Source organism: Aythya ferina, assembly GCF_964211825.1.
Source record: "Aythya ferina genome assembly, chromosome: 7".
Classification (NCBI taxonomy): Eukaryota; Metazoa; Chordata; class Aves; order Anseriformes; family Anatidae; genus Aythya; species Aythya ferina.
The window spans coordinates 18,904,087-18,918,216 of NC_140302.1; the positions used below are offsets into that span (position 1 = coordinate 18,904,087).

The 14,130-nt window shown below is 40.7% G+C and overlaps 1 protein-coding gene across 5 annotated transcripts in view; it reads left to right on the plus strand.

The window, feature by feature from the left end:
• LOC311439871 (uncharacterized protein) overlaps positions 1–11,094 on the plus strand; it is an 85,609-nt gene extending 74,515 nt beyond the window's left edge. For 3 of the 5 annotated variants that reach the window (XR_014695049.1, XR_014695050.1, XR_014695051.1), the window contains one exon: positions 887–1,503. Coding sequence is in view for 1 of the 5 variants with exons in the window: in XM_084526103.1 (XP_084382229.1) it covers positions 10,076–10,148; positions 10,935–10,952 (91 nt within the window). In the remaining 4 variants the exon portion in view is untranslated. Of the gene's footprint in view, positions 1–886; positions 1,504–10,075; positions 10,149–10,934; positions 10,965–11,062 lie in introns of those variants that run through there. The other 2 variants (XM_084526103.1, XR_014695052.1) reach the window with 2 other exon arrangements.
• Positions 11,095–14,130: the final 3,036 nt, after the last annotated feature.

A 14,130-nucleotide genomic window follows, 5' to 3' on the forward strand; every position in this document is an offset into this window, starting at 1 on the left:
CAGATTTGATGCTGTAGCCAGCATCAAATCATCCCATGACTGAAAAATCAATCGTGGGAAAAGTCCTGATAACCCCTTAAAATTTGAAATATACTCACTGTAGAGTTTAATTGCCAAGTTCTATGATACTAATGAATATAAGCAAATGTACTTCTTTTTCCCCAATGACTTACTGTTTGGCCAACTTTGAATTGTTTTTAGTGGGGAAGACAGAAGCTCATTTTTGCCAAGAGAATAACTCATTTAAATTGCAACTCTCTTTTTCAACAGAACTCTCTGAAAAGAAAAAAAAAAAAAAAAAAGAGAGAGAATATATGAGAATATATTTAATGTGCACAAAATAAGATTGCCCACCTAATTTAATTGTTGGAAAGAGCTAACCTTTTTTACCACAGCATGGAAAATTAAATAACAACGATTCTCTGGCAGACATTTAGCATGTGAAATTTCACTTCTAACAGCTAATTATGGCAAAGCCTGGTAAGTATCCTAAAAAAAAAATTAAGCAATTGCTATGCCTAATGTGTATAAGATGATTTTGGTCACCTTGTACAGCTGAGGGTGAAAAACCATTTAAAAACATGGTCTTTGTTTTGGATGCTTCAAAATACTTTAGAAGTGCAAATTAGTTCTCTTGTGCTCCAGCTGTGCTCAGTGTAGGTGTTTTGTTGTTTTTTTTCCTGTGTGTATCTACACTTTTTATATCCAGAATTATGGGGTTAATTTAGAGAGAAATCATTTCCTTAGCTGGGATTTTTGCAGGCCTTGCAAAGCAAAAGTTGGAGATAGAAATCCCCTAATCAAAGTGAGAACACAGCTTTGAGTGAGTGAAGATATACTGAGTGGGACTTCTGGAAGATCAATGGCTGTTGTTTTTTTTTTTTAGAGGATACAGCTGAGGAATGGAATCAGAAAGGAAGCTGGCTTCTGGAGGGATAATAGGGTGAAAGAAATTACTGACTTTTGCTGTTTTATATCTAATACCCTGATAGGAATCCCCAAAACTGACAAACCTAGAAGTCCTCAGAGAGCAGATAAATGCTGCAGAGGCCGTTGAGTGCTATCCTGAGAGGGAAGAACGCCTGCTGGAGATCAGCCGGGAAGATCAGGGTACCATGTAAATCACTTCTGGTTTTTGACCGACAAAGGAAGACTGAAGCCAGATGACAGCAATTTCCCACCAAGTTACCTTGGGGAGGGCTGGGGGACAAAATCCTCAGTGATACAGCTGCTGTGCAAAAGGGAGGCACTCACCCTTGTTACACACATGAAGTCCTACTGCAACCCATTTAGCAACTTGAGCTGGCCTTAAAATGAGGCCTAAACTGTGAGGCCACAGTTCTGTATTCTGCCTCCCATCTAATATCAAAGCTTCCCTTGCTTGTGCGAGTGAGCCTCTGCTGCAGAGGTCCGGCCCGGTGACTCTGCTGCTGAGAATTCCTTCTGCTCTGAAACTTGCCCTATAAGGATTCAATAAAGAGCGGATTTTTATTTATGCCAAAATATGTTTTGCTGCTTGGAAGCTATGTGAAAAAGCTATGGTCACTAATTGATTCAATATTTTTCAACAAAATGTCGGCGTGGTTGAGGCTTTGCTGGTTTTCATAGACAAAGTCAGCACTGCAATTTGTTTTCATTCTTTACTAAGGCTTTGCAGCACATGTGGTACAAACCACTCCTTCCTCTGCTTATCTCCTGCAAGCTTAAAGTACAGATGACAGTTTTCTTCTACGTCTGTAGATTCAGAAAAGGTGGGCTCTAATAATCACACGAACCTCTACTTCCTTCTACTGCTGTCAGCTCCCATTCAGGCCCTGGCTTTAAAACACTTGGACTGGTGAGCTGCCCAGTGCACTGCAATTGTCTCCACATCATGTAAGGGGCAGAAAGATGTTCAGCCCATCTTGCAGCAGCCAGAGTAGGAAGTACTCCTGCCAGCTAGACTGGAAGAAAAAGCCTTTAGTACTGTAGCTAGGAAACCTGGGCTTTTGCTAGCTACAGGCACCAAGTTCCTGGAAGTTCTAGGGCCACCCAGCTAGAGTAACTGGTGGCAGTGGCAGCAATAAGGCTGGAGCAATTCCTGTTACATTAGGGTGAGCATGGGAGAGAGGCAGTGAGCCTGTCCATATTGCAGCTGCCATAGTAAACACCCCTGCCTTCTATTAATAAATTGGTAATTGGGCAGTTGCTGAATATCCCCTTGTTGTAGGTTGGAGAACAGCCACCTAGCACTGAAGATTGCAGGTCAGTCAGTTTGGACACTGAAGCCATGCCCGTCCGCAGAGGATGCCACAAGTGATGCAGAGGGCATCGTGGTGCTGAGAGGAAGAAGGGAACGGCTAGAACTTTGCAGAGGGTTTGAAAGACGACAGAACATGGCGTATCTCATAAGCTAAGTATTTCCCAATTCCAAGTCAGAAGCACCCATTCTTTGAATGGACAAGTAACATTTCCACACCTGAGAAATGTCCGGAGTCCAACAGAACTGTCCCACTGCGCCTGCGTGCTCTGGCTCACCAAGCATATTGTGTCTCACCTTGGTGTCTGGTCTATGTGTTGCTTCCCTCTTGTTCCTTACCTTGCTTATTGCACTTTCTAAGTACGTCCCCTTGGCACTGTTTTTTTTTTTTTTTCCTGGTAGTCCTAGAAATTTCTCTGTCTTTAATTATTTGTCCAGAGCTTGCCCTCCTTTATCCTTTCCCAACCTCTGAGGTGTTCTTTGGACTTTTATCTTCTACTAGAGTAGTAAAGGATGTGCAAAAAGACTATTCAGAAAGCATGTCTTGCTTTTTTGCTCATCTCTTGTCCACAGTGGATCATACTCTATTTAAAGATGTCAGTTATTTCTGTTTGAAAATATTTATTCTCATACAGCAGGAGTCTCTTCTGTGCTTGAAAAGACTGAGGCTGTCTATAATGCCACGTTGGCTTGTGGCAAGACTTTGTCCCAGTTGCCCACATGACCTATGTTTTAGTTCTCATTCTAGCTCTGGTCTGGAGTGAACCCACTAACAGCAAGTGAATCCAGGCATTGGACACAGACTGACATGAGAGATTAATTATTGTTCTGATGGACAATTCAGACCAAACAAAGTTTAAAGTTTTTACATCTGTGGGTGTTGATGTCTTCAGACATGGTACACTTAGTTTACTTCTTGGTAACAACAGTAACATAGATTCTTTTCCTAAAAAGATGTGATTAAACACCTGCTGCACTTGCAGGATGCCTTCCTGTCATTGCACTTGCAAAGGTGCAATGGGTTGCACTCATACAATGGGTTGGTAGTGAGAAAAACCCTTTACAGAAACGTGTATTCGTTCTTTCCATCTTGCTGTTGTGCTGCTTATCTTTTAGCTGAGGTTTAGCCACAATTTTCTTGGACCTCTTACAAGCATATGAGCAGGCTCAGGCAGCTCAAAAGTTTGGTAGTCAGTGTAACACTGAGGTACTCCTCCCAGTCCATGCGAACATTGGCTTTCAGTCCCCAAACATGAAATATTTGGGCAGAACCCAAATCATCTCTCTAAGCCTACTTTGTTGGATGGATATTTCCACAATTTGCTAGGAGATTTAGTTATTCAAATTCCATTAAAAACTTAGTTGGAGCTGGGTGGCAAATTTAATTGCACCCCAGCTCCCCATTTCCTTTGAAACTTCCCTGTCTAAGGGAGCAGACCTCTGTTGTAGTGCCAGCAAGTTGTTACAGGGCCACTGTGACCTAGTAGAGCATGAACACACCTGGTAAGTTACCAATAACATACTGACCTTCACAAAAGCCATTTAGAAATGCAGACAGACTCAAAATAGTTTCTACTCCGAGTCTTCAGCGACAGCACACCAAACCCTACATATTTTAATGGAACATAAAGAACTCTTGCTCAGACTCTCCAAATTTCTAGCTCTAGGGATCATTCATAAAGTATAAATGAAGGTCTGGATAAATCTTAACCTTCATTCATACCTTTGCAGGGAAAGATACAGGCCTGGGGTTTCTGGAATCTGGCACCCTACTAGGTGATTTCTCAGCATGATCAGGAAGCTCATGGATATTTGTATGTACATCTTTATTGCTAGAATTATAAGATTCAACTTTGTTAATCAAGGGGAGAAGCATGGTGAGTGATCATTTTATGCGTCTCAGGCTGTCTAGTGGCAGAACGTATCAGTCTGAGAATGTGTGGGCTGATTACAGCCTAGGTTGTACAGTCAGCAGTGATGAAAGGAAGAGAAGAGCCTTCTCAGAGGCCAGAAAACGTAGCCCAAGAGGAAATGTAGATGCCTGGCCTAGACTTTAATGACTTAGCCGTATTTGCACATATTATGGGACTATGTCTTATGAGGACTTAGACGCTAATAAATGAAGGAAGATATAAACCTGATATAATTCCTTCATTCCTTCAAGGTATAATTCCTTCACTTTTTCAGAGGGCCTGTTATCCCAATGGTACTTTTCCATACCAATACAGTATCACTGAGGCTTAGGTGATCTGGAAACATAGATGGTCCTGCTCGCTTGGCTACAGAAACAAGAATGGATTAAAACATCCTGCCATACCAACGCAGAGTTACGCAATGTGATAAACTTCACATATGACAATTCCATTCATGTCTTAACAGAGATCTCAAATAGAGCCAAGGATTTGCAAGCAGCTTCTGATAAATTCTTGAAAGCAAAGGTCTTATTTCTGTAGCAATAGTTTTATTTAGCATTGAAATTTTGTACGTGGGATAAGATGTGATTGATAAATCAAAACATCCCAGAGTGTCAGATGTGAGCATTTACTATATCTGAAGGGAATATGAAGGTTTCTTTTTAGCTACTATTGAACATTTCTTGAACAATTACACACACTGTTGAGTTATGCTGTTGAAGTTAATGGGAGCTTTGCTTAATTGTTTCAAAAGAGCACTGAATTTGGCCTATGAAAAACTCTGAGTTTCATCCTATTATTTCTATGCCCACTAAATAGTATTTTCATAGGTAACATGTTGGGACACCACAACCTTGATGTTCTGTTGCTACCTTTTGCTTACTTTTTTGTTCTTAACTTTGGTTGGCTTTTTGTTCTTAGCTTCTTATATCAAGAATTGCTCTAGGCATTTGTGTCATGTACAGTTAAAACTTAGAGGATGCTTAGAGGAAGCTTCAAGAAATCATTCTTTATTTTCAAACACCCCAAATCAGAGCCCATAGTTAGATGAAAAGTTCCATTCTTATTGCCTACAAGTAGTTTCTGTAATTGGCAAAATTGCCTGTTATTGTTTGAGTGTGTTTGGATCTCCTGCGGTAGGTTTTATATGTTTGAGAATTGACTGGAAAGAAAAGCAGTGGCTTTCCCAAGTCACTGTTTCATTCACACAGGCCGAGCTGTAGGTATGAGATTAACAGGGTCTGACATGAATGGGGCTCCTTCTCTCTCAGGCCTATTGGAAAACAAAACACATACCAGCATACATTTGAGCAACTGTGAGTTGACTTTGGAGAGCACTGGTATTTTTACACGATAACAGTCCATTGGATTCCCTCATAAGTCTTTCAGTTCTTCATTACATAAGGACTTTTCCTGAACTGCAGGGCAGAGAGCAGCATGTATGTAATCCCTGTTTCACACTAATGCATCACATGTGCTTTGGATTTCAAACATCAATATTTGTAGGAACATACAGTAGGGCTCTTTCTGTGAGCGGGGATTGGATTCTCACACTTACTGCCTTCACGGACTCTCCATAATTCACTGAGCATGGGCTTTGCTTTTCTTTACTTAAATTTTTGTACTTCAAAATTGGCCCTTTATATTTAAGTGCCATGGAACCCTCCAGTAACAATCCAAAGGACTACAGCATGATATTTATGAGGAGAGGCTCTCTTATAGGTGAACATTGCTGTACAGCCTTTGTTTCTCTCCTAAAATATTTTTTTAATTGATCTTACTCTCTAGATCTTAATCAGTTGTAAATCAGCACATATGTATTGATTGCAATGGTAATATTGATTCACAGCAGCCAAAGGTTTTGTCTGATCTGATTCCTGTCATATCTGTAGACAGAGAAATGTGTAATGGTGTTTTTAGGAATGCCTCTTTGTTAGATGATTAACTTGTCTGGAACAGTTTTTGTGGACTGATTCTGTAACACTGCAGAGGGGAGTACCAAACAGCCACTGGTTGCATCGATCATGGGGGATCAAGGTGCAAAAAGAATCCCCAGTTCTGCATGCGGTGCTGTAATCCCCAGATTCTAAGTGCCAGGTCTCCTCTGTGGTATCCAGAATTCACGGCTAATTTCCAAGGCTCCAGGCACAGGGGAGCTAAGGCAGGTGTCACAGAACGGGAATCAAAGCACCCAGTGCTGTGAGCAGGAAGACTTGCAGAGAAACCAGTTGGAAATGCTAAGCACAGAGCCCCACCTGAAATAGGGGTTCATATCCTGAACAACACTCAGGTTCTTCCATCCGTTCAGGGTTCAGTGCTATGAATCACCTCCTGAACATGGGAACCTACAATGATTTTTCCCAAGAACTGAGCCAGGATCATTGCTTTCCTTCAAAACATGACTGCAGGCAAGGTTGGACATACCTTTTCTGTAACACCAGTTAACATTGCTAGTACTTTTGCCCAGAAAGGAGGAGAGCTGAGTGCTGTGCCTGCCCATGCCCTGCTGCAGTTGAAGGGGCTTCAGGTTGGTGGTTAATAACGAGGCTGTAGACTAGTGTGAGGGGGAGTCCCTCTTGACCCCTGGCAGAAGGTTTCCCATTGCATTCAGGCTTCACCTAACATCTAAATGTGATCAATTAAGCTATAAAAGGACTATATTCTTCTTTTAGTAACACCATGGCAAAACTAATCATATTAGTACAATTGCACAGCAGATGTTGGCCTTGTACGTCTCAATTATTTCACCTGCTTGGGTTGCAGGCTTCAAAGATCCCAACAGAAGAAAGTGTCCTGTTTCTAAATACGCTGTTTGCATTTATCCACAATTAATCTGTAAAGAAATAATAAAACCTAGAAAGTAGCTTTCTCAGAGAGAATTGCTCTCATTTTCTTTTGCATGCTCACAATGAAACGCTTGTGAGTGCTCCTAACAGCAGACGGCTTCTGTTAGCTGCCTTTCGCCTGCTGAGTTAAACAGAAAGAAAAATGTTAATGGTCAGAGCTTGTCAGCAGCACATTGCCATTCACGTTTAGTCACACTTCACTATTGTTTTGTGTAGTTGTTAGGATACAGATATGTCTAGGGTCAAAAAGGGAGTGGATTCATCCCTCTGGAAACTTTAATAAAGTTTCAGCTCATGAAAGGCCTGCAATACCCACAAAAAGTAGGCTCAGTGACTTCTAAAAAAAAGTAAATCAGTGAGCAATGTGAGAAATACTTATAATTTCTTAATTATCTGCATGTCTGTGTGTAGCCTTTTTTACTCATGTCATAAATGCTCCTGTAGCATAAATAAGAATGCATTCTATTTTGCTAATTTTTTCAACAAGGCATTTAAAATTGCTTTAGAAATACTGAAAAATGTAAGAGAAAGGATGCAAGTGGACTAGAAAGCAGATAAAGCTCAGTCATAGGATTCAGTAGATCCCAGTTTAATTCCATTCCATCAGTGAGAATGAATAATTCACTTTCTGTGCCTAGATGTAAAATGAAGTCAATACTGCTCCCCTCAATGGATCTTGTGTATTTCTACTGCAAGCTCTTGGAAGCAGAGAAAATCTCACGTGTCTTCAGAGGGTAACAGTGGGAATTGGTGCATTATCTGATTTTTTATTTGTTATGTGGTACAGAATAGTGATCAGTCAGAATTAATTGAACACAATTCTGTAAGTCTAACACACAATCTTACACTCACACCATTAGATATCCATTACAGACCAACGAGGGACACTTCAGCTGAGGATAAAATTTGCTTTCCTCTATAAATCCATTTTTTACTGGCATCTCTGCTAAAGTACTTTCATTCTTACTTTGCTGAGTTTCAAATTTGGCATGAGTGGGCTGAAGGCAGCTAATAATTTGATCAAGTTTAAAGTTATTTGAACAAGCTGTTTCAAAGTTTCAGAACTTGGTGAGGGGAAAAGTATTCTATCAAATTTCTAAAGTGTTTTCTTTTTTTCCCCTTTGCCCTGACCTACCAGTAAAACAGACTGAGTTTGAGATGCTACAGTTGTATGTAAAATCTGGTGGGCTGTGCTACATGTACCCTAGCAGGCTGTTGAACCAAATAGAGTCCTCAGGCTGCTGAAAAGCATATTTGGAAAGGGACTGAGTTAGGAATTTTGGAATAGTGTGCTGGAATCCAGCATATTTCTAGGGGGCCAACCTATTCTGGTGTTTCCTTGCAAGTTCGTTAGCAGCTGGTTCAGGCAAAGAGTTACAAGCAGCACAGTCGGGTGCAGGAGGGAGCCTGCAATGATGGGGACAATGAGGATGGCCTGGCTAAAGGACGCAGACGTTCAGCAGGCAGGAGGGATAGGTACTTGAGCGCGTTCTTCATTCCTTGCTAGGAAAATACAAATAGTGTTATCAAATTCAAAACTAAGAAATGAAACCCTGAAAAAACTTGAAAAATTGTCTTTTCATGACAACCAAAAGAACTTGAGGGCTTTTAAGAGCAAGAGGTTTGGAGCTTACTTTCTTCACATCTTGCACTCTTGAAAGCAATGTTTTTTTTTCCTCCTGCAAGTTAGTTAGAAACTAACACTCAGACTTACGTCTATAATCAGAGGCATTCACCTGAAACTGCAGTGCTCTTTTAAAGGCCCGTCATGTTATTGCCACTGCTATTTTGAAATTAAAGAGGGCTTTTGGAGGCCAAATTGCCCCTAATGTTAGACGGGTATGCCAGCCAGATGCCATCTCCTGGCTGTCTCTGTTGTGACAAGCGGAAGAGGTGAGGTAGGTGAGCCTCAGCACAGCGTGCCAGCCTCGATCCGGTGAAGGTTCTTGTTTCTTTTGTGAAGAAGGAAAAAGAGACGAGGACTGGATTTCAGACACAGACTTTTCTATGCTGAGAGGCAGTCTGAATCCAAGTCCCATAAAGAGGCTGCTGTGCCCCACAGGGACTGGCACTAAAGGAATGGTAAAACACAGCTTTTCCTACCTCAGGATAACCAGTGGCTTAAATCCTAATTTTCCCTGTATATCTGCATCAAAAGCATTTCAATGTGGGAAATAACTATAATATCAGCAACAGCTGCTTTTAATTGAACCGTTCTTTGAACTTCAGGAATACATTAAGTCGTGGGGGGGAGATATTCTAATTACTTGTCCAGTTTTGCAATGTACCCATCAAATGAAGAGTCAGTGAGCTGGTACCTCATTGAGCTGCATTAATCTTAACTATAAGCCTAACAAAAGCCTGTTTAATAAAGAGCGTGTGAGAAGAGAAGCAGGGTGCCTCCATCTCCAGGCTACTGCGTACAAAGCGTGCCTCTGCCGACAGCTCAATGCAGGGAGCTGCTTGGCACTTCACACGGGTCTGCGCCGGCCATCGTGCTCCCTGGCCTCTCTTCAGCCATTTCATCAGCCCCGTGGAAAGGGTGTAAGTTTTCCTCCCAACCACAGGGTGAGTGAGCCTGTGTGGAGATGATAAAACCTTTGCAGTTGAGGGAGGTGTTTTTTTTTAAAAAAAAACTTTCTTCTTTAAAGCTCTGCTTGCTGCCAGAATATAGTCTCAGAAATGGCTAGAAGGAGAAGGGAAGTTTGTTGCCTTTGTTTATAACCCTAATGAAACCTTCACTGAAATATCCAGGGCTGATCAGCAAACAAGAATTCCAGTTTGTTAAAAATAGGTAGGATATGTCAAATTCTATTTTTGTCATGTGTTGCTATGCAAATGAAATGCTCTAAAATAGCCTATCCAAAAGAAAAGAAAAGAAGAAAAGAAAAGAAAAAAGAAAAGAAAAGAAAAGAAAAGAAAAGAAAAGAAAAGAAAAGAAAAGAAAAGAAAAGAAAAGAAAAGAAAAGAAAAGAAAAGAAAAGAAAAGAAAAGAAAAGAAAAGAAAAGAAAAGAAAAGAAAAGAAAAAAGAAAAAAGCCTTACGCTGAAACCCTGTGTTCATGGCTGCTTTTCCAGGTTGGTCAGAGATTGCATCCTGGACCTGAATTCCCTGCTTAAAGCTACACCTCAACCACTCCATGGCATGAAGGTGAATCAGTAGCTCCTCACAGAACCTTTCTAGCTGAAAAAAATAGAAATGTATTGGCCAACTCAAAGTATGACCAGTGCTTATGCTGGTTCCTTCAAGGATATTGAGTCTCCCAGTCCTTTACACTTTGAAAAGAATGACTGGAAGTCTTGAACACCTGCCTTAAATCAAAAGGCTTATGTAGCTCAAAATATTAATCTTACCTAAGTTAAAAGAAAACATCCACAAGAACGAGAGATTTCTGTTTTAATCTGTTAGTAAAAAAATATTTTAACAGTTTATATAATAACATAATTTATCAGTGGAATAACTTGCCAGAAATGTGGTGGATTCTTTGCCACCAGCAGATATTTGGAAGGATACCTAAGCTAACTTTAGAAGATAGATGACAGCTTAGCCTTGTGCTACAATGTTGATGTAGAAATTTTTGGGTGGATTTGTATAGATAATTGTAATGGTTCTCTACAGTTTTGCAGTTTGTTCATCTGTGAACCAAAATACATCTTGGATAATGCACGATGGCATATCCTGTGTTTATCCCATATCCTAGAGCTTCCTTTGAAATTACTATTCATGAGTTTAATTATTTAAGAGTATTCCTATCTGGGGTTTTTCTTGGTCAGCTGTATACCGGGGGGTATGACAGAGCATAGCTTGCTGCAGATCTGGGTAGACGGGATTCCACATTCAGTTGTGTTGGGAGCATGATTTTGGTGTGGATTTGTGGATTTCTTTTTTTCTTTTGTTTTTCTTCCTTTCTCTCTTTTTTTTTTTTTTTTTTTTCAGTTTATTGTCCACTCTTGACACCTGAGCAAGGTGGGTTGACTGAGCATCTAGAAACTGTTTTTTGACTTCTGCTGCCTACCACCCCTGTTAATTGACAGTCTGCCTTCTGCCTTTCTGATGCCATGTAGTGCTGCCAAGCCACATTAACTCAGCCTTACATCTCCTGGCATATGCCTCCCCTGGGGCACAGTGCCTGCTGTTCAGCTCCCAGCACTGACAGATGAAGGTAAACACTTCAGGGTAAGCAAGTCTAATGCTCCTTATTTGCACACCTATGAAAAAATCAAAGTCAGCCATTCATCTCTCCTGGTCGGTAAACACAGAAACCAACTGGGCTGTGCTGCATCTGGCTCCCCGGGGGATTGTTTTCATAAGACTTCTTGTGAGGATTTTTGTTGCTGATTTTGAAAACATTTTGAGGTTGGATTGCAAATGTGATGTCCTCATTTACAGCCTTTCCTGAACCATAAATCAAGGGATATGTAATTAAATGAAACAGATAGTCAAAACCTTGACTAAGCTGTTTATTGAGCTTTGGAAGGGAAAGAGATTCTGTGGTTTCACAAAGATCTAATATAAAGATCCACTTATAAAATACAGTTGTTAAGGTTCAGGTATGCCAGCATTAATGCATGGTAGCAGCTAGCACTGTGCAGCACATACTAGAGAAACCCATTTGCCTGGATGAAACCCGGACTGTAGGACACTTTGCAATAAGAAATGAGAGCTGTTCAAATCAAATAACTTGCTTGTGTCTGTGCATTATTTATTTAGGGTTCTTTTTCCATAAACCAAAACATATTTTGCCCCCCTGACATTACTGGTAAGAGGAGAGATCTGTATTATTTATTTATTTATTTGTGTATTTATGTATTTACTTATTTTTAGAATCTTCTAAGATGTTTTAAAATTGAATTTTATGACATAGATTAGCTTTCAAACAAAGAGCTGCTTCTACCTGCAAACAAGTTTTGAATGGGAGGAGAAGAAAAATGTCAATCTTCTTGCTGGAAAAAAAAATTCCAATTAGATGTTTGTGAGATATGTAAGTCAGAACAATGCTGCACTTTGAGATTTTGACAAAAAAAAAAAAAAGGAAAAAAATGATCAGTATACCCAAGGAGCAAGAAGAGGACAAGATTCTTGCTTTTGAGTCCTTATTTCAGAGTTAGTTTATATCAGCTGGGTAAGTGTCCCTTCTTGCCTTTCATCTTCCCTCCTCCCTCCCCAGCATAAATTGGGCAACCCAAAGCACCACGGTGGTGATGGTCACTCTCACAAGGACTTGAGTTGAGGGTGGAGTTTACAGCACAAGCTGGGAGGCCGGGCAGTCACCGTCCTGCATGGCTGAAGTGATGGGGCACCTGGGGCTCTGCGCTGTAGCACAGTGCTCTCTGCAGACCGAGTGCCACCGAGCTGGGAGCGCTGAGGCTGGCTTTCTCAGTTTTCCTAGCTGCTGGAAACAAACCACTGCAGACAGACCGACAGGTCTGGAGAGAGCACAGAGTCATCAAGAGCCATGTTAGAAGTCAAGCTGGGACACTCCTTAGCGTCTTTTCCAATGTTACCTGCTGATGTTTGATCTGCTGTGTAATGCAAGTGAATGCCACTTCTCTATTTCCCCCATACATTTATATATGTATGTAGATGTATGTGTACATTTGTTATACTTATTATACAACTAGTCACTTAAGCAAATACGGATCTCCGTGCTTATTCTTACTTCTACCTTCCAATCTTTTTAACTTTAATCCATCCAGCTTTGTGAAATCCAAGTTATGCTCTTCACCTCCTGCCTTGGTGATATATTGTGAGCACAATTCTTTAAAATTCTGTCAGTGCATCCCAAGATGGGTATCTTTCCTTTTGTTTGGTCCCTTATATTCTTAGACCACACACACCCCACTAGTGTTCGTTAGAATCTGCATGTAAGCAGTAAGTCACTACTGTTTTCTTCACTGCCGTGTGCTGTTTGCATCTTCTTGTTTGGCAAATTAAAAAAATCTTTAAAGGACCACACATAGCAGCTGAGGACATTTCCCCATGTCCTGGCCTTCTGACAGCATTGTCAGCGGTGAGCATGTGAAAAATCAAACTAACCCTGGTGTCAGGGGATGTGCTTTCTTCTACATCTCAGGAAATCCACTCTTCCTAGCTGCTGGTGCCACTGAGCTCCCCTTTTCTGTAGTTGCTCAAGCCTCTCCATAGCTAGAGATGTCCAGACCTCTTCAAAACTGGGGAGAAGTTTTGAATAGCTACAGCTTTTACTAAGGGGACAAATCTGATCTCCTATGTAGGTTTGGGGTTCTTTATTTGTTTATTTCAGTTGCAAGCATTTCCAAATGTAAGATAACCTGAAATGGCATCACCTCTCAGGGTCGGAAGGCTGATGCCTCAAGATCAGCTTTTGCAGAAATTACTGTAGGGATGTAGTTGGTGCTGGGGTATGAAGATGGGATGTGGGCACCCAACGATTCCTTGCCTAAGCAATGGCAGCAATGACAGCAAACTCTTGCTCAGTGTCTTCAGGAGGGACAGGATTCATCAGTTGTCTCCATCATTGAGCTCAAGGTATGTTTGGAGAGGTTATATCTGGTCATAGGTTCCCTCTCCCAACACTGATATGTTGCTGGAGGGTGAATGGGAAGTTGTCGGGATTGAGATTGTATGGGAAGGTGCGGGAAAGCAGGGGCTAAGTGTGGAAATTGCAGCAGTGAGTCACAAGGACAACCTGCTCATTGCATTTTCCAGAGAGATTAAAGATATTTTAACTGGATTTTTAAATTTGCAATGGATTAAATAAAAATAAAAATAAAAAAGACAGTTCGCTTAATCTTTCAAACTTTGATTACTGAAGAAAGTTTTGCCTCTTCAGTACTGCAGCCTGAGAAGTGTGCAAGAATCATAGGATTACATTAAAATTCCACACACAGAAGGTGTGTAGTGGGTAGCAACCAGAAGTATGTGTGACACAAGACTTGGGATAATGTTGTCTTCTAAGTTCTGATTAAAGACGAAATACTGTCAACAACTTTTTTTTTTTTTTTTTTTTTTTTTTTTTCGTACAACTTAATGCAGCAAAAAGCTGCTTCCAAGATGGAAACTTTGCAGCCATTTTATTCTGCTTATCTGTTGGACTGTGATTAATAAAAAATGACTAGGATACATACTGCCTGACAGAATACTGTTTATTTGT